General features: G+C 39.7%; 1 protein-coding gene across 2 annotated transcripts; it reads right to left on the bottom strand.

The window, feature by feature from the left end:
- Positions 1-273: 273 nt before the first annotated feature.
- On the bottom strand, positions 274-19,914 carry LOC124868428 (UTP--glucose-1-phosphate uridylyltransferase-like). Of its 2 annotated transcripts, none has more exons than XM_047365685.1 (10): positions 19,734-19,914; positions 11,817-11,932; positions 10,073-10,180; positions 4,760-4,945; positions 4,522-4,655; positions 3,855-4,152; positions 3,563-3,760; positions 3,117-3,359; positions 2,806-2,910; positions 274-624 (listed from the first exon to the last, which is right to left on the bottom strand). In XM_047365685.1, the coding sequence occupies exons 2-10, from the start codon at positions 11,913-11,915 to the stop codon at positions 517-519; spliced, it is 1,479 nt and encodes a 492-aa protein (XP_047221641.1). In that variant the 5' UTR covers positions 11,916-11,932; positions 19,734-19,914; the 3' UTR covers positions 274-516. The 2 variants fall into 2 exon arrangements, with proteins under 2 accessions (XP_047221641.1, XP_047221640.1); XM_047365684.1 differs by lacking the exon at positions 19,734-19,914 and adding an exon at positions 12,120-12,331.
- Positions 19,915-20,929: the final 1,015 nt, after the last annotated feature.

The following is a 20,929-nucleotide window of genomic DNA, read 5'->3' as shown; positions in this document are numbered from 1 at the left end:
AAACACTTTGTGGAATAAATCCTGAGTTAGGTTCTCATTATTTAGTGAAAATGTTTAGAAGTCCAACGTGAATCGATGAACCTCTGAACTGTATTTTAAGCATGTTCTAAAACTGTGTGATTTCACTTTCTTACCATCGCACAATATTTAGAAGCCTGAATGAGAACTTAAAATATTTCACATCTTTCATTAATTGACACCTAAATTTAAAACAGAAGAAAGTCAGGTACTCTGTGTTGAGTTTTTATTCCAACAGACCACAGAATACTCAAATCACCCATATAATAGTTTTATTGAGGAGAAAATGCAGCACATCTTACAGTGAGTATCTGCAGTAACAGCAAGTTCCCTGATGAGGAGCTGGTGTCTGCAGAGAACATGAGGAGGGCTGATCTGACTTAACAACTCACATTTCCTGTCTGAGAAAAACTGATCATACAGTAACAGTATCGCCCTTCAGCTGCAAACAGCAGAAATCTTTTGATTGTGCGGGTTCCTTTTTTCCCCCAGAAGGCCTCAGTGATCAAGGATCCTCAGGTTTCCTGAGACGATCTTGTTTTCTAGCATCGCTCCAGCTGGAATGTCGATCCTGTCTCCATGATTGGCGATGATGATGACGGTTCCCTAGTTAAAATGACACATTTCAAATTCAAGATAAGGTGAAGTTTTAAAGCGAGATCTAATTTATTGTTGATACTACCTCTGTTCAGCATACCAGACATTTAATCACAACTATTCATTGACCCAACCTCCACCCATTCAAATTACATGAACATATTTTAATAGTAATGTTTAACAGGACATAAACAGATCTGTTCAATGACACCACATAAACATATTTTGTTTTATATATATATCTATGGGTGGGTGGAAAAAAAACAGAGATAATTCACACATCAGGTGATGCAGAGTCATAATTAATTAGTCAATTAGAATATTATTGAAAAGTTCATTTATTTCACTATCTCAGTTCATTAAAGTGAAACACATAGTATAGATTATTTACGGACACACTAATGTTTTCCAACCTTTATTTCTGTTAATTCTGATGACTTTCTGCTTCCAGTTAATGAAAACATTATGTTTAGGATTAGAATATTACATCAGACCAATAAAAATATTTTTATTACAGGAAAGGGCCTAATGAAATGTTCACTGCCTGCTTAAAGGTTGTCATTTTAAAAATCTGCTTTTAATCCATCAAATTAATCTGTTTGGTACCTTTTAGGAATATGACTGCATTCGGCCAAATATAGCTGAGAGTCCATTTCTACAGAGACTGTTCAGATAGTAATAAATGACCAGATGTTAGGACCAGTGGCGTGCACAGACATTTTGGGGGGCAGGTGCTCAAGTGGAAAAAAAGGGCACCTTGTGCAGCACATGGAGCTGTCGGCTGCCTTTGTAGTGTGAGATTTATTACAGGCACAGCATGAACATAATTTATATGTATTACTAAGCACCCCCTAAACAAACGGTCCTGTGGGTTGAAGGGAAATGACCACCCAGGAAAAAAAACTCAAGACAAGAATGCATTTGACAAAATTCTTAAGATTAATAAGGCAACAAAATGATCATAGACTGATTTAAAGTTAGATTACTGATTCACAACCTGAACTTCCTGAGTCACATTTGAAACTTATGTTATCCTTCATTTTTTTTTTTTTTTTTACACTCTGAGCACAACGTGTTTGTCTTGACTATATCATTCTGTACTTTTATCACAAAATGTTTTCTGCATCAAATAACCGTATGTTGTAGCAAAGCAGGTTACACTGCCAAATTTACCAGGTAGGTCACACTAAATGAGTTATCTTTCAGTAACCAGTGACCATTCTACAGCGTAAATCAACAATACCCAGAAAATGAGTTATAAAATCTTTATAGTCAAAATGAAACCAACATCAGAGAATATGATAATGAGATTATAAGTCCTGAGAACTGATAAGATGTCTGCTATTTAGAAAATAAAATATTCTGATCACATCATCATTTTTACACACACACTAGTAGAAAATACAACTTAGCCTACGTGCCCCACATTTACTGAACTTTATTAAAGGTATTTTAGTAGTGTATGAATTGTAATGTTAACCAGCTCATTTGGCCGTATTTGCAATAAAAAAAAAACATGAGTCAAACAGAAGTCATCAGGGACCATAATAGCAAATGTAATACCGACATCTATGAGATAGATTTGAATTTATTTATTTCTTCTGATGTAAGAGTTAAATCGTAGACATTCTCTTGGCGCATGGTGGCGGCCATGGAAGACATAGCGGGTAAAGGTATGCTGTTGATTGGCCTCTTCCGTTTAGATAAAATGGTGGCAGGTAAAGTTTTAACTTTTTCATCTGAAGTTTAGGAAGCAAGTATATTCGTTTTGTTTGTTTCCTGGATGGTTAGCCGGCCTGTCGGCAGGGCAGGACTCTATCTGACGGCGGAGGGGAGGAGAGAAGAGGTAAGATGGACCAGCGCAGGTCCAACTCTCCGCTCTGCACGCAGCCCGTCTCCGCTGGGAGACACACGAAGCGGGACACGTATGTGTGTTGGCGAAGGGGGGCGGAATTTCAATTTCAAAACGTGGGGCACTGGTATTATAGGCCTTTAAATTCAGAAATGTTACCTGTGATTCAACACCTTCAGTTCAGTAACTGATTCATCTTTAGATTTTTGCTTCAAGCATACATTAAGAGCAACTTTTAGCTCTGCTGCCTTAGTATGGACATCTGTAAGTTGTAAATAAAACAAAGTCATATTCTTCTGAAATGTGAAAAGTCAGGCACCTTTTATGATGCTTTTTACCTTCAGAGATACGTTCTTTCCAAAGGTCACGTCTCCGGACACAGTGAGGTGATCCAGCTCCAGCATATCTGGGATATTTTCAAACCTGGTCAGAAAGTCCTGAACCTGCAGAAACAACCAGAGAAGACATCAAGCTGAGGAAACTTCAAGCATGTTACTTAAACTGCAGGATAGAGTTTGTATGTTCTCTAAACAGGACATTGATTAGTTTCATCAGGTTAAAGAGCATCAGTCTGGTTTCTGTTGCTCTCTGATCTGTGAGTTCTGATTGCAGATGAAATGGTGGACCACAGGTTTGGATGGTTACAGACCTTGGTGAAGGAGCTGCCCAGTTTAACATGCGGCGTTGTGGGAAACTCCCTTTTCTTGCTCATGGTGAGCGAGCCGGCGTCCAGGCTGTACAGGTTGGACATCACCAGCAGGAGGTCCGACGAGGTCTTGACTGGGAGGAAGCGGCTGCGGGGGACGTTCACACCCATGGCGTTTTTGAAGCTCTTGATGGCGGCACCCACCGCTGTCTCCAGCTGGATAACATTCAGACCACCATCTAATGTCTGCCGAGGAATTAAAAGTTCAGCTTAATCAAAAATATTTTGCGTCTGATACAGAGTCTTATGTTTTCTAATTAAATGTCGTCTCACTATCTGTATATTGTAAATGTATGAAGTATACACAGCCAGTTAAATATGTTTAAGAAACTGAAAACTGAAATATTCTGTTCTTCAGAGGCCCTCTTCATGTGAAATCTGTTTGGTACCTTTGGGTTTACAATGATCTCCAGGTCCATGCTGTTCTTCTCCTGCAGCCTCTTGATGGCGGGCAGGGAGATCCACAGGTTGTTGGTGTTGAAGATCTTGAACTTGGTGACGGACTTGAACTCATCCACGTGGGCCTTGGGGACCTGGGCGATCTCCAGCAGCCTCAGATGGTCCTCATACTGGATCAGAGTTCCACCCTGCAGAAAGGAAGAAGGTAAGACTGAGCAGATTCCTCCACCCACCTGGAGCAGATCAGTACAGAAACAGGAAAGCAAGATGATCTGCGCTCACCTTGACGTCAGCTCTGGTCTTGTCTGTCACTTCCATGATGAACTCACAGCGTTTGTCGGCTGGCTGGCTCATCAGGTGGTGGAGGATGAAGAGATCCACAGTGGCTCCCAGGTTGTCGATGTTGGAAACAAAGATGTACTCCCTACTTTCAGCGAGGAGTTTGTCCAGCACACCAGAGTTACAGAAGCTAGCGTAGATGTCTCCGTGACCCGGTGGGTACCAGGCCTCTGTGTTCTCACCGTTCACGCCCATGCTCCTAGCAATCGGCAGCAGAGATTCCTTGTTGATCCTTGGATACCTGTCAGTAAAAAGGTCCAGAAATGTATTGACAATGAATGTTTCACAGAAACACTGAAATATTTTGTCTTTTCATGAAAAATGAGAAAGAAAATCAGCTGAAGCACCAATTTTAACCCTGTTGGAAATTGGGGATGAAAACTTTCCTGCTAAAAGCTTACAACTCATACAGTCTATGTGGAGATCTTCAAGAACCTGCCTTGAGCTGAAATAATGAACTTAACTTACTACAATATTAGTGGATAAATTTAGTCCAAAACTGACACTTTTACAAAGTGAACAGGACAACAAACAACCAATCAGAAAATATAGACTGAATCTGTTTAAAAACAGTTACAGGAAACTAAATAGATGTCTGTGTGTTGTGCACCTGCTCTGGTTGAATGTGTGGATTTTGACCCGATGGTGTGTGTATTTCTGCAGGATCTTCTTTGTGTCCTCATCAGTGTTGAAAGAGTTCATGAGAACGAGTGGCACATCGGCATTAAAGGTTTTGTTAAGATGCTGCAAAAAAACGAGCACAAAGAGATCTGAAAACATGAGCCACTGATCCAACTGCTCCTCTGAATGTTCACAGAGCAGAGCTGCTCACTGTTCTGTAGCTGTACCTCGATCTGCTGCACAGTCAAGTCCAGGAAGGTGTTCTCATTGCGGACGCTGATCAGACTCTTGGGGCCCTTGCAGCCCATGCTGGTTCCCAGACCTCCGTTCAGTTTGACCACAACAAGCTTGTTGAGGCAGGCAGTGATGTTTTCAGGGAGCCCCTTCGCCTTGATCCTGTCGTAGGGCTGGATCTGATCAAACAACAGTGTGAGGAGAATAATTACATCATCAGACATACTGCTGTGTGTAACCTTTTATCAAACAGTCTGCCTTTGCAATTTTAGTCAAATGTGAACAACCTGAGGACATATACTACTATGAATTCAAAAGCCTATTGATGGTTGGCAGTTGTACTGCTTGAGTAGATTGGCGACAGTATGCATGAGGAGGTCCAGGTACCAGATTTTAAGCAGCTCGGCTTAAAATCAAGCATATAAAATAGATCAGGCATTTTCAGAATCATCAGGAACCGACTGAAGCAAGTACATGCTCCTGGATCCAGGGGCTTAAGGAAGTATAAAAACCCGGGATAAAACCCAGAGGTGTAGAGTGAATGACAGAACAGTAAACCTTTTCCAAGAGACACCACCGACTTCCCTTCTGTGTGTTCATCAGTTGTTAGCTGTAACAATGCGTGGCAGGAGTATTCATACCCTTGAACTTTTCCTCATTTTGCCATGTTACAACAACAAACTCCCCCCCCACCCCAAAAAAAAAAAACTGGCAGCTTTATAAGGAGATTTTACAAAGTACTGACTCAGAGCAGCTCGAGCCAAACCCAAACCCAAGTTTTCTATTTGTAAAAGTAATCTATGTATCCTTGTCCTTCAAGTCACAATTATGTACAACCTTATGTTGGCCTATAAATCAAATCCCTATAAAAATGTATTAAAGGAAGTGGCAGTAACATGACAAAATATGAAAAAGTTTAATAAATGTTGCCTGATGTCATTCAAGTAAGTGATATCAGTTTTGGCAACAGCTTGAATGGGATGCCTGGTAGTGTCACATGACCAGCAGCTACAGCAGCCATCACTCCATCTATTAATAATCCCTGTCAGCTGGAGCCAGACAGAAGATCAAGGTCACAATGAAGTGAGATCCCTGACCCCACATATCAAGAACACATGGAGTCCATAACTTCATCTGCAGGTTTGTGCAACAGGAGCTGCCAGTAACACACAGGCAGTTACTATGAATATGCTCAGACATGTTTAAAAAGAGGCTAAAATGTGTCAAGTGGAGCAAATCTCCAACATTATGCTGCCACCTTCATGATTTATGGTTGGATATGAATTTAATATTATCATTTAGTGAAACACGGGATCATCTTCCTTCCAGAGCCTGTTGTTTTGATACACAGATGATGTCATCTTTATGATGGCCTTTGCTGTCTTTAATCTCATCTTTTTTTTAAATCAGAGGATGCCTGTGCTTACAATACAGATGGTGAACAGACTGAACTTATGATTCTTTGAACATGCATTCCAGTTGTCAGAAGACTGCTGTTCTCTCTGGTACTTGTAGATCTCTACAATAACATAAAAGGATGAGCAAGATGTATTCATTTCCTGAGGTCATGAATGATTTATCAAATACACATCTAAAGGGGTGCCTTCCATTGGCTGTGACAGTCAGAACCGACCTCTCAGAGGCTTCCTTCACAGTTTTGCCAGGTCTGATCTCAGATTTGCATCGCTGTAGCCACGGCCCAAGCCTGAGTTATAACTTCATCAGGAAACAACATACTGCAGCTGAGGGGTCTTAAATCAACATAAAGATCACTAATGTAGAGGAACCACAGAGATCGGTGCTTATAATAGTGCCAATCCAGAAAGTCCAAGTGTCAGCTGGTTGGCAACTGACTGAGAAATGAAGAGTCAGACTTTCATTATAAAGGTGCATAGTGTAAAGACAACCCTATAGGCTGCTGCCCCTCTGTCTTAGACCACCTGTCTATCATCTGAAGACCACTTGTCCTGGAGCAGTTCTTGGGGGAGGGGAGCTTGAAAGCAAGAGAAAAGCTCTTGAACAGACTCTAGAATGTGTGTTGGTCATATTTTGGATTTCTATTTCAAGTCAAAATGAAGTCAGTGAAAGGTCCAGAGTGAAGTACTGTTAAGAGACAGTCAGCGATTAATGTGTCGGACCAAACCTTCCTGAGAAAAATAATGGGATCAGAAATGCAATGAATCATGGGCATGGCGCTGATGGTGTAGGGGTCAAGCGCGCGGCCATGTATGGAGGCTACAGTCCTCGAGGCAGCTGTCCCGGGTTCAAGTCCCGGACCCGGCGACATTTACTGAATCTCTCCCCCTCTCTCTACCCCCTTTCCCTGTCTACCTACTGACAAAAATAAAGGCCACTATTGCCGAAAAAATATCTTTAAAAAAAAAAAGCGATTAATCACAAGTGTGATTTCTCAAATATATTAATCATTTCATTTATTTCCTTCACAGTCCTATTTTCTGACTCTTTACTAAACAAAAACTGTTTATTCTCCGTTTTCTAAAGCAGAAAAAAAGAAAAACTGGTGGCAGTTTTATATCAGGACATAGAGTTTGAGATCATTTGAGCAACGTCTATCCTGACAGTATGAGTGACCATGTGAATATTAACAGTAGTGAGGCTTAGTTTTGCAGCACTGTGGGGCTTAATGTCAGCATGTCATACTCGCAGTCTTCTAAGGCGAACCTTGCGAATGCTACGGCGGTCAGACTATTCTTAGCTGTAACCTTTCTGGGTATTCTGGGAGCTGTGGAGTGGGGGACTGTGTCAGGACACAGGTTTGAAAAGTCACCATGGCGATTAATAACAGGCTACAACCTGGATATTCTCAACCTTTAGATCTGGCTACACTTGCTTGTTTCAGGACGATGACACCTATCCCCATTTTACTGCAAGCAAATCATTTAAAGGAACAGTTCCACATTTTAAAAAATAAACTTGACCCAGTGGATCAGGTTTGCTTTCCCAATTCAGACCAAACTGCTAACCATTTCAAAAATTGATTTAATAAACACGTGAAGTTTAGAGCAAATCGACTTACATTAAGTCTGCTTAGTGTTGTAGTATATGTGCACAACAGCTCAAGCCAACAACCTCTACAACAGCGCCTTGCAAAAGTATTCATACCCCTTAAACATTTTCCACATTTTGTCCCATAGTCCCCACAAACCTCACCATCAAGATGCCATGTGAAGGCCTTAGATGTTTATCAGAGAACATCAGTGAACAAGCAGGATCATGAAGACCAAGAAACACAGCAGACAGGACATGGAGAAAGATGTGGAGGGTTAAAGCAGAGAGAGGTTATAAAACAATAATTTAAGCTTTGAATATCTCAGGAAGCACTGCTCAACCCATCAACTGAAAATAGTGTGGCACAAGTGCAATGGCAGGATGGCCAAGGTTGTCCATGGTAACTCTGGAGGAGCTGAAGAATCCACAACTCAGGTAGGATAAATGTTCAACAGGACAACTACTAGTCCTGCACTCAACAAATCTGGCCTTTAGTGGGAAGAAGAAAGCTGTTCTTGAATGAAAGTCATTTTTGCATTTTGCCACAAGCCATGTAGGGGACACATGAGTGGATGACGGTCCTTCAGACAGTTGAAACCAAATTTTCACCTTCCAGCAGGACACCAAGCTACAAAGTAATGGTTTTAAAGTATATTTAAGTATTACAATGGCCTAGTCAAAGTCCAGACCTAAATGTAATTGAGAATCTGTGGCAAGACTAAATTGCTATTAGATGCTCTCCATCAAGTGAGCAAAGGAATGGAAAAAGCACTCTCTAGATGACATACTCAAGACATGCAGACGTAATAAAAGCAAAACTAAAGCATGATAATTCTAGTCAAGTCAAGTCTATTCATGTAGCGCTTTTCAGGAACAAGGCCCTCAAAGCGCTGCACATGAGGAAAAACATTTACTATGATACAGAAAAACAAATCAAATGACATTAATAATCATTGGAAGTTTACTGGTAAGAGCTGGTTCTAATCCAATCTTTCTAATAGAGGTAACTAGCTCATTAAGTCCTCTGTGGTCAGGAATTCATCCTGTCCTAGAAGAAAGATGTTGTGGTCCCATCATTCAAATAGTAACAGTCATGGGCACTCACTGAAGTCTAAGTAGAGAAGCTGGGTCACTGGTATAAAACAGTTTTAGTCTAAACGTTTTAAATACTAATGTTTGGCTTTCACTGGTATGAAATTCTAGTCTAAGTTCAGACTCAGGGGCGTGAATACAAATGCTTACCACACTGTTCAGATTTTTATTTGCAAATAATAATAGGTTTAGATTTATCTAGAGTCTGATGTTCAGGTGTCTCCATTTTTCAACTGGTATAAAAAAAGATGCAACATAAAACAATCAAAAAGGTTTGGAAGAGTTTTCTTAAGCTAAGAAAAAATGTAGCAATATGCAGACCAGCCCACTGGGGGTAGGTAAGGGGGTCTTAGTGTCAGGAAGTAAACCAAGTCGTGACTAATCATGTGACTGCTGTTCAACACTGCTTTCTACATGTGAACAGGTCCTTCGGCAAGACCCAGAGTCCAAATCACTCTCAATGTCAACAGAGGCATCTGTTCAATAGGAACCACGTTCAAAAAAATCTGAGATACCAGTTACAGCTGAATGTAGCCAGATACAGCCAATACATTCATTTATACTGCAAGCAAGGCAACATTTACTCTTCTTCCCCAGACAGACCAGATTATAGCTGATAGCGTCTGGAGAACAAGCCTCCATTAGGCTGAAGACTCGGTTTATAGGTAAGAGGTGCACATTTAAAGATGCCTATTAGGAAGAGACATGCAGCTTAAAACAAATGTAATTGAAGGGATTTATTTAAAAATAACATTTATTAAAAGTCTGACATCTGCACAGGATAAGAGCAGAGAGCTGCTGATGCTGCAGTCTGTGGTCTCTTTCTGCAACGGTTTGTTGGCTGATGGTGGACCAAATGTGGAAATGAAAAAAAAAATAATGCAATTACTTGAAAATTATGTAGACCATTAATTTGATTCAAATAAACAAAGAGACTACTCAAATGTTAGAGATTTTTCCTCGTATTTTCAGGTACTTTTATTTAAACTAGATAAATCAAGAAATTTTGTTTTGAAAAACTCAAGATATGATATTCTGTTGATATTTGATTTATATTTATCCAGTGGTGTTGTGCAATACCGTGACCCGTTGTGTGTGACGTCCGAGTCGAGGCTTATTGTAAACACTAGAGCTGGACTACAGACCAGAGAGATTGCAACATGGAGCCAAATAAACAGTGTGACTTCAGGTATCTGGGGACCTACCGATTCCTCGGGTGGACGGTTTATCTTGGGCCAGTCCACTGAGGGACCTTTAACCTGCAGGAATCTGTGGAAGAGCTTCTTGAAGCCATCAAAGTCTTTTCTGGAGACCTGAAACAGAACCAAACAATCATTAGTGATGTAAGTGATGGAAAATGAGATTTTCCTAATGTTTTGTTTAACCTGAGTAAAGCCAGGGTTCTGTGGTACCACCAATGGAGGATGAGCTACATTTCTTGATACTGGTAGCAGTTACTTGGAATAAATGACTAGATGAGTTCTTCAATCACAGTGATCTTTGATTTTAAACAGGAACTTCTTGAAAGAGAGGTTCAGTAGACAATATTTCAAGAACTCAGTATGAACTGAGGCAGAACTAGGAACAAGAGCTGGTGGCTACTAAGACAGCATCCAATTTAACTCAGAACCTGGATGTGGCAATGACATGAAAACTAACCATGTTCTAGCTACATTTTAGCAAGCCAGTCAGAATTACTCATGGATTTATTTGTTAATGAAGCTTAAGACCAATAATCTTTCTCTGCTTTTTTTTGTATCTTTAAACACTGTAGCAACATGTTGACTAAAGGAAGTTGTGTGGTATTCTTTGTGAACCTCATTGAATCTTTCACAAACTGCCAGGAGTGCAAAATGTTGACTAAGCTGTTTACTGAGGGCATCTATCAATAACCTGGGTCATGATTAGCAGCCATATTGGATGTTAATGTTGGAGGTTTTTGGAAAACCTTCAGGGAACCTTTCTATTAATTCTTACAGGTTGAGATTTAGAAATGTTGGCCTCTGAGTAAAAAGGGAATTCATCATTCAACTGATCATGTCGTTTAGAAACAATGCTGGTATAGTTCTGTGTTGTCTGACCACCAACCTATGTTGGTTCTAATAAAGACAGATCATCATTCAAAGAAAGAGTGGAACTGGGGAATTTATCCTTCTTTGGTGTTCCAGTGAATATGCTGGCCTGGAAAACAGTGCCTGTGGAACAAAGTTAAGATACAAACTAGTGTGTGTGTTACATAGTTTTAGAAATATTCAGGAATGCTTTAGAAATGTAACGGTGAAAACGTGTCTGCAAAATACAGACAGGAGGTGTTTGTAGTCTGTCAGAGAATAATTAAGTCAAGCTATGGACTTGATTTTCTTCTGCAGCTCCACTGTTGTTGTTGTTGTGTTTTTAACATGACTATGTGTGTGTTTCCATAATCCAATCGCAGGACCTAAAGGTTGTTTACCTCAAATTCTACCAAGCTGGGTTTTCAGAAGCTCTGATGAACTTTCAGTTTGTAGGGTTAGCGTTGTTCTGCAAACATTTGCTCAATATATGTAAATACAGATAAACGAGTCCATGACTCTTGTTTCACTGTGTGGCCCACAGACATGAACTATTAAAACTGTGCAGTTTTAAAATAAAAATAATAAAAAAGGTTTCTAAACGTTTCTGTGCAAAGATGCCAACTGCTGTACAGGATGAGGAAGATGTTTCCAGTCTAAATGGAACCAGATGAGACGTAATGATAAACGTATGCCGAAGAAAAGTGCAACATTGATAACATGTAAATCAGCTGATCCACATCTTTTAGCATTTTAATTGAAAAATAAAACAAGTGCATAAACCTGAAAACAAAGAACAACAATAATGAAATTTCTCTGCATGGTTTCACCAGCAGACAGAGTTTTATAGAGGTTTCTGTTGATGCTTGGAGCCTGCACACAGCAGCACTTTACCCACCTCTGCTTCAGCTTTGTTGGCTGTGGCCAGCAGCGCCTCCAGCTCCCGATGCATGGAGTCTTCATGCTGTTGACGGAGCTTCTCCTCAAACTCAGTCATCGGTCCTCTGGTGAGATCTGGAAACACACACAAGGATCTTTTTACTCCTTGGGAAGCTGATGAGCTGGTTTCCTACTGATAGTATTTTTTCCTAATTTAAAATGAATTAAAACTAATTAAAAATACTTAGTTTTTTTTGTCTGCTAAAAATTCCTAAACAACTTTCTGAAAACGCACAAGTCCTGATAGCTGTCCTGAACTTACCCGCTACAGAAAGAGTCATTTTGCCAGGCTCTGTTTAAAGAACAAACGTTAGAGTAATGATAAGATGTGAAAACTGGCAGCAGCTCAGGGCTTTTCAGGGCAGGTCAAGCGGCTCCCAGTCAGTCCTTGTCTGCATTAAAAAGTCAAACCCCACGGCCCGTCTCCGTCCCACAACAATGCACAGCCTCCTCATCCTCACCCCAGAGGAAGCTCACAGACCCTGGGCTGCGATTCTGATCTCAGCAGAGGGCCAGCCCACAGGCACACACCAATCACACATAACCAGAGAGAGCGTCAAAGAATGTGTTCAGGGTGGGAGTGTCTCCGTCCGGCCCCCTCCACATCCCACTCCCAACCCAGAGCACTTTTTTTTAGTTAAAACTCTTGGCATTTACAGCTGATAAAACGCATGGGATTATCAATGAGGCACAACATTTCTTCTGAATATAACTTACCCACAAGGGCATCGACAGGAGTCAATGTTTTAAATAATACTTTTTCCAGAAAAAAAAAATAAAAATAAAAACAGGGTTTTTGACAACATTTTGAGTTAGTTTACCTGTCTGTCATAAAAGTATTTCATGGTTATAAATGACCATATAAATACAGTTAACCTTTAAGAGTCTTTCCATATAGGAATGACTACATTTACCATAAACAGGTCCACACTGTGGGAAGAAAATGAAACTGAATTGACATAAAACTCCTACTGCTAATTTGATATGAACATTTTCTTACTATGGATGATGACTAAAGAAACAGATGGATGAATAATCCAGAAGATTAAAAACACAATTTAGACAAAGTGGGATAAGATCTGCATACATAAAAATAAATGATTATGGTATAAAACCTCAAGATGAAACATTCTCTTACTCACACAGACGATAAAATTTGAGATGCACCAACCAGTGGGCCAGAGATCAGAATCAGCCAATCTTTCCTCTTATCTGTGATTGGAAGGTAAATACCGAAACATCTGAATTTTGGTTTCAGAATGTAGTACCTTGACACACAGCTTAGGAACACTTTGCTTTGATGCATAAATCTTGTAATTTCCTCATTAAACTGTTGGATTCTACACTAATATCTATATTCAGTTTGCATTGGTTCTTTTTTATGCGTTATAGTGATCAGAAAAAAAGGTAAAATCAGCCAAAATGTGAATCATCAGGTCACAGCTCGATGAACACCAGAAAGCATATCTTTATAAAATATACATCAGTAAATTATGACAGATGTTTAACAGCCTGTAGATAACCTGCACATTTCAAGTAATAAAGCTTTCATCAGTCTTTGTAAAAAAAAAAAAATGGTTTCCTCTGTGAGAAGAAAAAACTGAGCTAAAGATTTTCTGTTAATCTTTAGCTCAACTAACATATTTATTTACAATATAACAAATTATTCATAGATTAGCAACAGGTTCTTAAACAATCTTTGTAGAAGAGCAGCAATAAAGATGTGGACAAATAACTCATGATAAACTTATTAAATCAGATAATTTTAAACCAAATTATCTGAAAATGATCTGGGCAGCATTTTCTGAGCTTATCAAGATTAAATTAATTGTCACACAGCATCAAAATGTCTGAACCTTTTTTACATTCATCATTATTTTGATTAGCTTATTGTTATGTTTACTAACCATGCTAGTTGTTTTCATACTTCATCTATTTGATATTAATGTGGACAGCATTTTACTGTGATCTCCGTCTTGTATAATGAGGTTTAGTTTGGTAAAATGACCAAAAGAAAACTTTCTTAAAATGACGTCACTAGGAACTACTTTTAGTTTTAGGATTCTTTGTGAATATGGGCCCTGACTTTCAATGTTTGGATGGAGCAGCTCCCATTCAGGCTGTTCAGAGTTGACCTTAAAAGCACCTTGAAGAGGTGCAACAGAAGGTTCGACATTGTGGTTGTTTGCATGAAAAACAAGCTGGTGAGAGAAGTTTTAAAGGATACTCTGTTATAGAGGTCAAAAGGTTGAGCTTCTAAAGGCCATCATCCAAAACTATTATAACCTTAAAATGACAGCAGCTTGAAACACAAAGAAGTGGAATGTTGAATGTGTTCAGCTGAGCACTTGCAGTTGGCCATCTTATATAATTTCATATAAAACACAATTAAATATCTTGCTGTGGCAGATAATATATCTGGCTGGCCATAAAATTGGCCTGAAGATGCGGCAAACTTTAATAATGTATGTATGGAAGTTCTGTGACTACGGTGGCAAAGCACTTTTACAAGTACCGAAACAAATTTACATTTCAGAAAACAAATTTACAGTTCAGAAAACAAATTTACATTTCAGAAAACAAATTTACATTTCAGAAAACAAATTTACAGTTCAGAAAACAAATTTACATTTCAGAAAACAAATTTACATTTCAGAAAACAAATTTACATTTCAGAAAACCCTTTTACATTTCAGAAAATCAACCGGAAAGGGAATGTACCAACGCCGAGGCTGACCCGGAAGTCAGCCTCAGGGCTGCATCCTTCGAAGGCCGTATTTGTAGGCTGATTACGTTACAGTGCGGCGACGAAGGCTGTCCCAATTCATGAATCATTCCGAGCAAATGCTGCCGACAAATGTGTCCTTATTTTGCCCGATTTGAAGGATGGGTCGTGAGTATCCTTCGCGGCCCATCATTTCCCAACATTCATTGCGGGTCGAAGCGGATTGGTCAAGCAGGGGAAGCCATGGCGGACCATAGCAACAAAAGCTGTGAGTAAATTGTGGAAAATTACACTTTCTGTGACACAAATTAACTTCTACAATGTTTTTAGTGCGGGAATATAACTATGTAGACGTGAAATATCTGCTTGATTTATCTAGACATCGCTTAATTTCAAACGTGCTCCGACGTGTTCGGAGTTTTGTGTTCCCACCGTAGTAACCGGCTCGCCTCGCCAGCCCTACCGGCGGTGAGGTGAGCTAGCCCGGTAGAGATCTGACCGGACTATCGGCACTAAGCTTCCGCTGGCAGTCATCACAGTGAACGTTTAACACAAGTGATTTCTAACAGTTTATGTTATTATTTTAATTGTTACTGAAAATCGATTTAATATTTCAGGTGATATTAAGGTTAACCAGAATAAATGGTCAGTTTTATGTAATCCAACTGTATCGCTGGAGAGTGTGATTGAGAATAAATAAGCTTTACAATATGAATTTTTAATGAAGAAATGTGCTATATGTTTTAAAAGTTTATTTATATTTCAGTTAGCATTATAATTTCTGATTCCAGGTACAATCCAGAGACAATCATGTTCAGGTAAAAAAGATGTTTGATTTAACTAGCCAATAAACAAAGAGATAGCAACTTTATGGCTAATGTATGTTGACATATTATATATATATATATATATATATTATAAACAACAACTTTAAATTTTAAGATAGATGGGAATTATAAGGTATTTGATCCCCTCTGGCTGTTCTTAGATAATTATATAATAATGCAGTGTTTTTGGTGTATTAGTATCTTCTTGCTTTGATTACTTACAATATCCAGAAGCATGCCTTAAAAATAATGTGTTTTTCCATCTCCATTCTTCCCTTTTCTAGACCAGACCCCTTTACTGCAGGATCAACCTGAGTGTCCCAGTCCTGAAACGCTTCTTCAACCAGGAGGACACCAGGCCTGATTTTCAGCTGAGCAGGGAGTCTCTGGCAGTGCTGCTTAATCTTTTTCACCAGGATAGGCAACATGGATGGGTGCTACTATTGAGACCTTGGTTTTTCTTTTCTGGCTGGCAAGTGGCCCATCCTACAGAGTGGTCTGCAGAGTGTTTGGGATGCCTCGCTCCACTGTCCATCGCATCGTCCACAGAGTTACAGAGGAGATCGTGGCTATTCGTCACCAGGTCATCTACCTTCTAAAGACCCCTGAGGACTTAAGGCAGTGTCCCGTGAGTTTGCAGGGCTGGCACGCCAGAGTTTTTCTTAAAGCTGTGGATGCAATTGACGGCTGCCATATCCACTTCAGGTGTCCAAGCAGCCTTGATGGTCATTGCTACAGGAACAGGAAACTCTTCCCTTCCATAATCCTGCTGGCAGTTTCTGAGAGCCATTTTATTGACACGTATGTGGGCTGGCCTGGGTCACTGCATGACTCTAGGGTGCTCCGCCACAGCCCACTGTACAGTTTATCCTCCTCCAGGGCATTTTATCCTTGCTGATGGAGGGTACCAATGCCTCCAATATCCACTCCCTTCATCACTCCCTACAAGAGGACAAAACAAGGTATGGGAGCCCAGCGCTTTAACAGCCATCATTCGGAATGATGAAGACCAGATTCAGGGCCATCTTCCTGCAAGCGCTGGAGGTGCACCACACCTTTGTACCTCACCTAAGTTTTGACCTAGATCCATTTTATGTATACATTATACATAATATATACACATACACATATGTTAAATTGTTTTCAGGTCATAACAGCATGCGCCATCCTCCACAACATCTGCCTTGGTGCTGGGGATGTCATGGCCCCAGAGGATGACCCAGAGGAGGCTGTAGAAGAGGATGAGGGTGAGGTTTGGACTGAGGCTGTCAGCGTTGCTCTCTGGCAGGACCAGTTTTCAGCTGAGGTGTCTGCCCTGGAGGAGGTACCACCAGAATACGACTACTGTGTGCAGCCAAGTATAATATTATAGATGTGATTAATGTTTGAGGGGTATAACTAATTGTAATATTTTGTGAGCACCATCTTCTAATTCTGCATTTTTCCGATGACCTCTTAGTGATGTGGCAGCTGTCAATTCAGCCAGCCCTTTAAACCCACTTGATGGACGATGACGTGGACAGTGGAGAGAGGCATCACAAACATCTGCAGACCACCTGTGTGATGCTTCGCTCACCATCCAGAAAGACTAACCACAGATCTCAGTTGCAGCATCCCATCCAAGTCTCTGACCTTGTGAAAGATTTAGCCACACCGCCAGAGACTTTCTGTTCAGAAAGACATCTGCCTCTTTGTTCTGTTGAAGAGGTTTTTCCAGGAACTGGTCACTCAGGTTGATCCTGCTGTCACCATTGTAAATACTTGTACATAGTTTTATTTTATGCCTTTTGTCTTGTAATCTTGATCTGTTTGAATTTTTTCTTCCCCCATTCTGTTTAAAGTGCTGTTTGTATTTTTCATAATAAATTCTGTTTATAACTTTAAATGAAGTTGATGTATTGTTAGATCAAATGGAAATAACTAGTGACAAAACAATTTTGAAATTTATTAGAACACCTTAAAACTTTAAGAAACAATCTGAACAAAACTTAATATTTCTTATGTAGCATCTTATTTTGGTGCCATTCTTTGAAAAACAATCTGTCCATTCTCTGTACCCTCATGTCCTCCCTGATCAACTCCATCATCTCTGTCCCTCTTTCTTTTCTGACCCCTTCCTGCTGGCTCACTGTCTTCCTTCAGGGATGGAGGCAATTAGGACAGGAGGTGTTGTGGAAGACCTCTGTCCCAACACCTCATCCATAAGGACAAACCAGGGCCAAGTAGCAGCAGTGGGCTTTTCACTGACTCCCTCTCCTGACCCTGGATACTTACAATCCTAAAGTTAGATGGAATAAAAAAATAAAACAATATTTACTAAACAGAGAAACCAACAAGACTTTTAGAAATATTTTTTTATTTGTGTGTGACATGAGAACTTCTGAACATACTCTAAATTGTTTTTTTTTTTTTCAAATTGTCCCACATTGTTTTGGCCTGCAAAGGGGCTGACCTTCCCCTGTTGGTCCATCTTCTCCAGAATTGTCCTAAACCAAAAGAAGTATGTTAATCACTGGATGGATATTTATGAAAGTTAGAAAGATAGGAGTTATTGAAACTGGACAGAAACTGACTGTAAAGAATGTTGTTATTGTACCTCCAAGCCACGGTGGCTGAGTTTTTAGCTCCAGTAAAAAGGTGGTGGTTCTCACCCCTGAGATTGATAAACTGGCCCGTCTGCTGCTTTGTACCTAAAAAAAAAAAATATGAAAATACCAAAAAAAAAACATCTTGCTTAATATCAGAGCAAAAATAAAGCCTTTTTTAATTTGAAGAAAATATTAAAATATTTCTAAGCAAATGTCTAAAACAAGCTCTTTCAAACTTTTCAATTCTTTACTGAGATTCACTTACATTTGGAGGTGTATTCCTCGTCAGGTGTACCTGGAATCAGAAATTATAATGCTAACTGAATTATAAATACACTTTTAAAACATATAGCACATTTCTTCATTAAAAATTCATATTGTAAAGCTTATTTATTCTCAATCACACTCTCCAGCGATACAGTTGGATTACATAAAACTGTCAATTTATTCTGGTTAACCTTAATATCACCTGAAATATTAAATCGATTTTCAGTAACAATTAAAATAATAACATAAACTGTTAGAAATCACTTGATGACTGCCAGCGGGAGCTTAGTGCCGATAGTCCGGTCAGATCTCTACCGGGCTAGCTCACCTCACCGCCGGTAGGGCTGGCGAGGCGAGCCGGTTACTACGGTGGGAACGGAAAACTCCGAACACGTCGGAGCACATTTGAAATTAAGCGATGTCTAGATAAATCAAGCAGATATTTCACGTCTACATAGTTATATTCCCGCACTAAAAACATTGTAGAAGTTAATTTGTGTCACAGAAAGTGTAATTTTCCACAATTTACTCACAGCTTTTGCTGCTATGGTCCGCCATGGCTTCCCCTGCTTGACCAATCCGCTTCGACCCGCAATGAATGATGGGAAATGATGGGCCGCAAAGGATACTCACGACCCATCCTTCAAATCGGGCAAAATAAGGACACATTTGTCGGCAGCATTTGCTCGGAATGATTCATGAATTGGGACAGCCTTTGTCGCCACACTGTAACGTAATCAGCCTACAAATACGACCTTCGAAGGATGCAGCCCTGAGGCTGACTTCCGGGTCAGCCTCGGCGTTGGTACATTCCCTTTCCGGTTGATTTTCTGAAATGTAAAAGGGTTTTCTGAAATGTAAATTTGTTTTCCGAAATGTAAATTTGTTTTCTGAAATGTAAATTTGTTTTCCGAAATGTAAATTTGTTTTCTGAAATGTCAATTTGTTTCGCATCTTGTTAAATTGTTTTCTGAAATGTAAATTTGTTTTCTGAAATGTAAGTGTTTTCTGAAATGTAAATTTGTTTTCCGAAATGTAAATTTGTTTTCTGAAATGTAAAAGTGTTTTCTGAAATGTAAAAGTGTTTTCTGAAATGTAAATTTGTTTTCCGAAATGTAAAAGTGTTTCGCATCTTGTTAAATTGTTTTCCGAAATGTAAATTTGTTTTCTGAAATGTAAAAGTGTTTCGCATCTTGTTAAATTGTTTTCTGAAATGTACATTTGTTTTCTGAAATGTAAATTTGTTTCGGTACTTGTAAGTGTTTTGCACCCCACGGCCACCGTATATGATACATAAAACCACAAACACACATTGGTCTGAGACAACTTCAGGCCAGCAGCACAGACAGGACTCAGGGCTTTTAAATGAACATGTATATTTGTCTACAGCCGTTGAAAATGACACCAGACTTGCAGTAAGTTCTCGAGCACTAAGCGCTACAGCTTTGTCTAATGAAGCTCACACCCACCTGCGTAAAAAGTCAAACAAACAGGACAGTCTGAAAAGGAAACCCTCCGAGGATCTGGCGCCCAGTTTCAGACTGGGGCTGGGTATCATGGACACCGAGGTCAGAAACAAGACGCGTTACAGGGAGGAAACTGGCTGCAGGTCCATTATACCGTCGTTTAAAGCTAAGCCTGTCGCTTCTCCAGCGCGAGCCCTCCCCTGCGGGAAGGTAGTGACGTAACGACTCGAGATGTAAATCTAGGCGGCTATTGGTCAAAGGCGCCCGTCAATCAGTTTGCCCCGCCCACTGAGGAACACGAGCATCTGTCAAATCAAAACAGGTTTCTTTAACTTCTTTGTTTTTAGCTCAAGCTGCAGTTTTAGCTGCTAATTCATAAGCAAATTACTTTTAAAGTTATAGACAGCAAAGGATTCATACGTGCTAAAAACTCTGGAAATGTAAAGGATTTCATTTGGCCCTTTTCCAGATCTGGGTAAGTATTAAAAAGATAACTCAAATATACTTGACTTTTCTCTAATTAAAATTTAATTTCTAAAATGAGTTAGCCCACACGGATTATACCATCACGGTGACACATTCATCCCTGCCTTCTTACAGTCCCTAATGGCATTTGCACAGTCGCAACACCAATGAGGGGTGGGGAGTTGTGGGGGCATTTGCTCTGTACAATGTCTGACAAAATTTAGGTGGTGACTCTTACTGCATAATTTAAATCACTCTTGTATATTTGCCTTTGCTCTTCCTCACACTTTTCATTTAACTTTATTACTATCTGTAAATTCTGCTTTGCAATGATGTTGCTGTATGTTAAAGTTAAGCCAACTTTATAGGACGTTTCAACTATAGCAAAATAAAAAAAATAAAAAAAAACCTTCAATAGTGTTCCAGGGTAAAGAAATAAGGCTGAGATGAACAGTAGAGCATGCAGAGCTGGGAAAACACACAAAAGCACATCTGGATAAAAATGTCAGAAATTCCCAGCTTCAGCCATTTTCTATGAAATTTGAAATTGCGCTGCTCCCATGTGGTTACTATCAGCTACTGCAAGCAACTGGCAGACAAAAGTAATTCTGTGTGATCCAAGTGAGTATAAAATGTAAACCAGCCATGTTGTTATCATATGTTAAGACTTTAAGCTTATGTTTCTGCTCAATTTAAAACAAGCAAAGAACTTTAGGAGCAGGCTGATGCTGTGT

The sequence above is a fragment of the Girardinichthys multiradiatus genome, chromosome 5 (assembly GCF_021462225.1).
Source record: "Girardinichthys multiradiatus isolate DD_20200921_A chromosome 5, DD_fGirMul_XY1, whole genome shotgun sequence".
In the NCBI taxonomy this organism is placed as follows: Eukaryota; Metazoa; Chordata; class Actinopteri; order Cyprinodontiformes; family Goodeidae; genus Girardinichthys; species Girardinichthys multiradiatus.
The sequence above is the reverse complement of the archived record's forward strand: the minus strand, read 5'-3'. Positions and strand labels throughout refer to the sequence as shown.

Excerpts from the sequence above, each read along its gene's own strand:
- LOC124868428 (XM_047365684.1), bottom strand. Across the intron at positions 4,153-4,521 it reads CACACATTCAACCAGAGCAG|GTATCCAAGGATCAACAAGG; the intron begins GTGCACAACACA and ends TTTTACTGACAG. Across the intron at positions 3,761-3,854 it reads AGACCAGAGCTGACGTCAAG|GGTGGAACTCTGATCCAGTA; the intron begins GTGAGCGCAGAT and ends TCCTTTCTGCAG.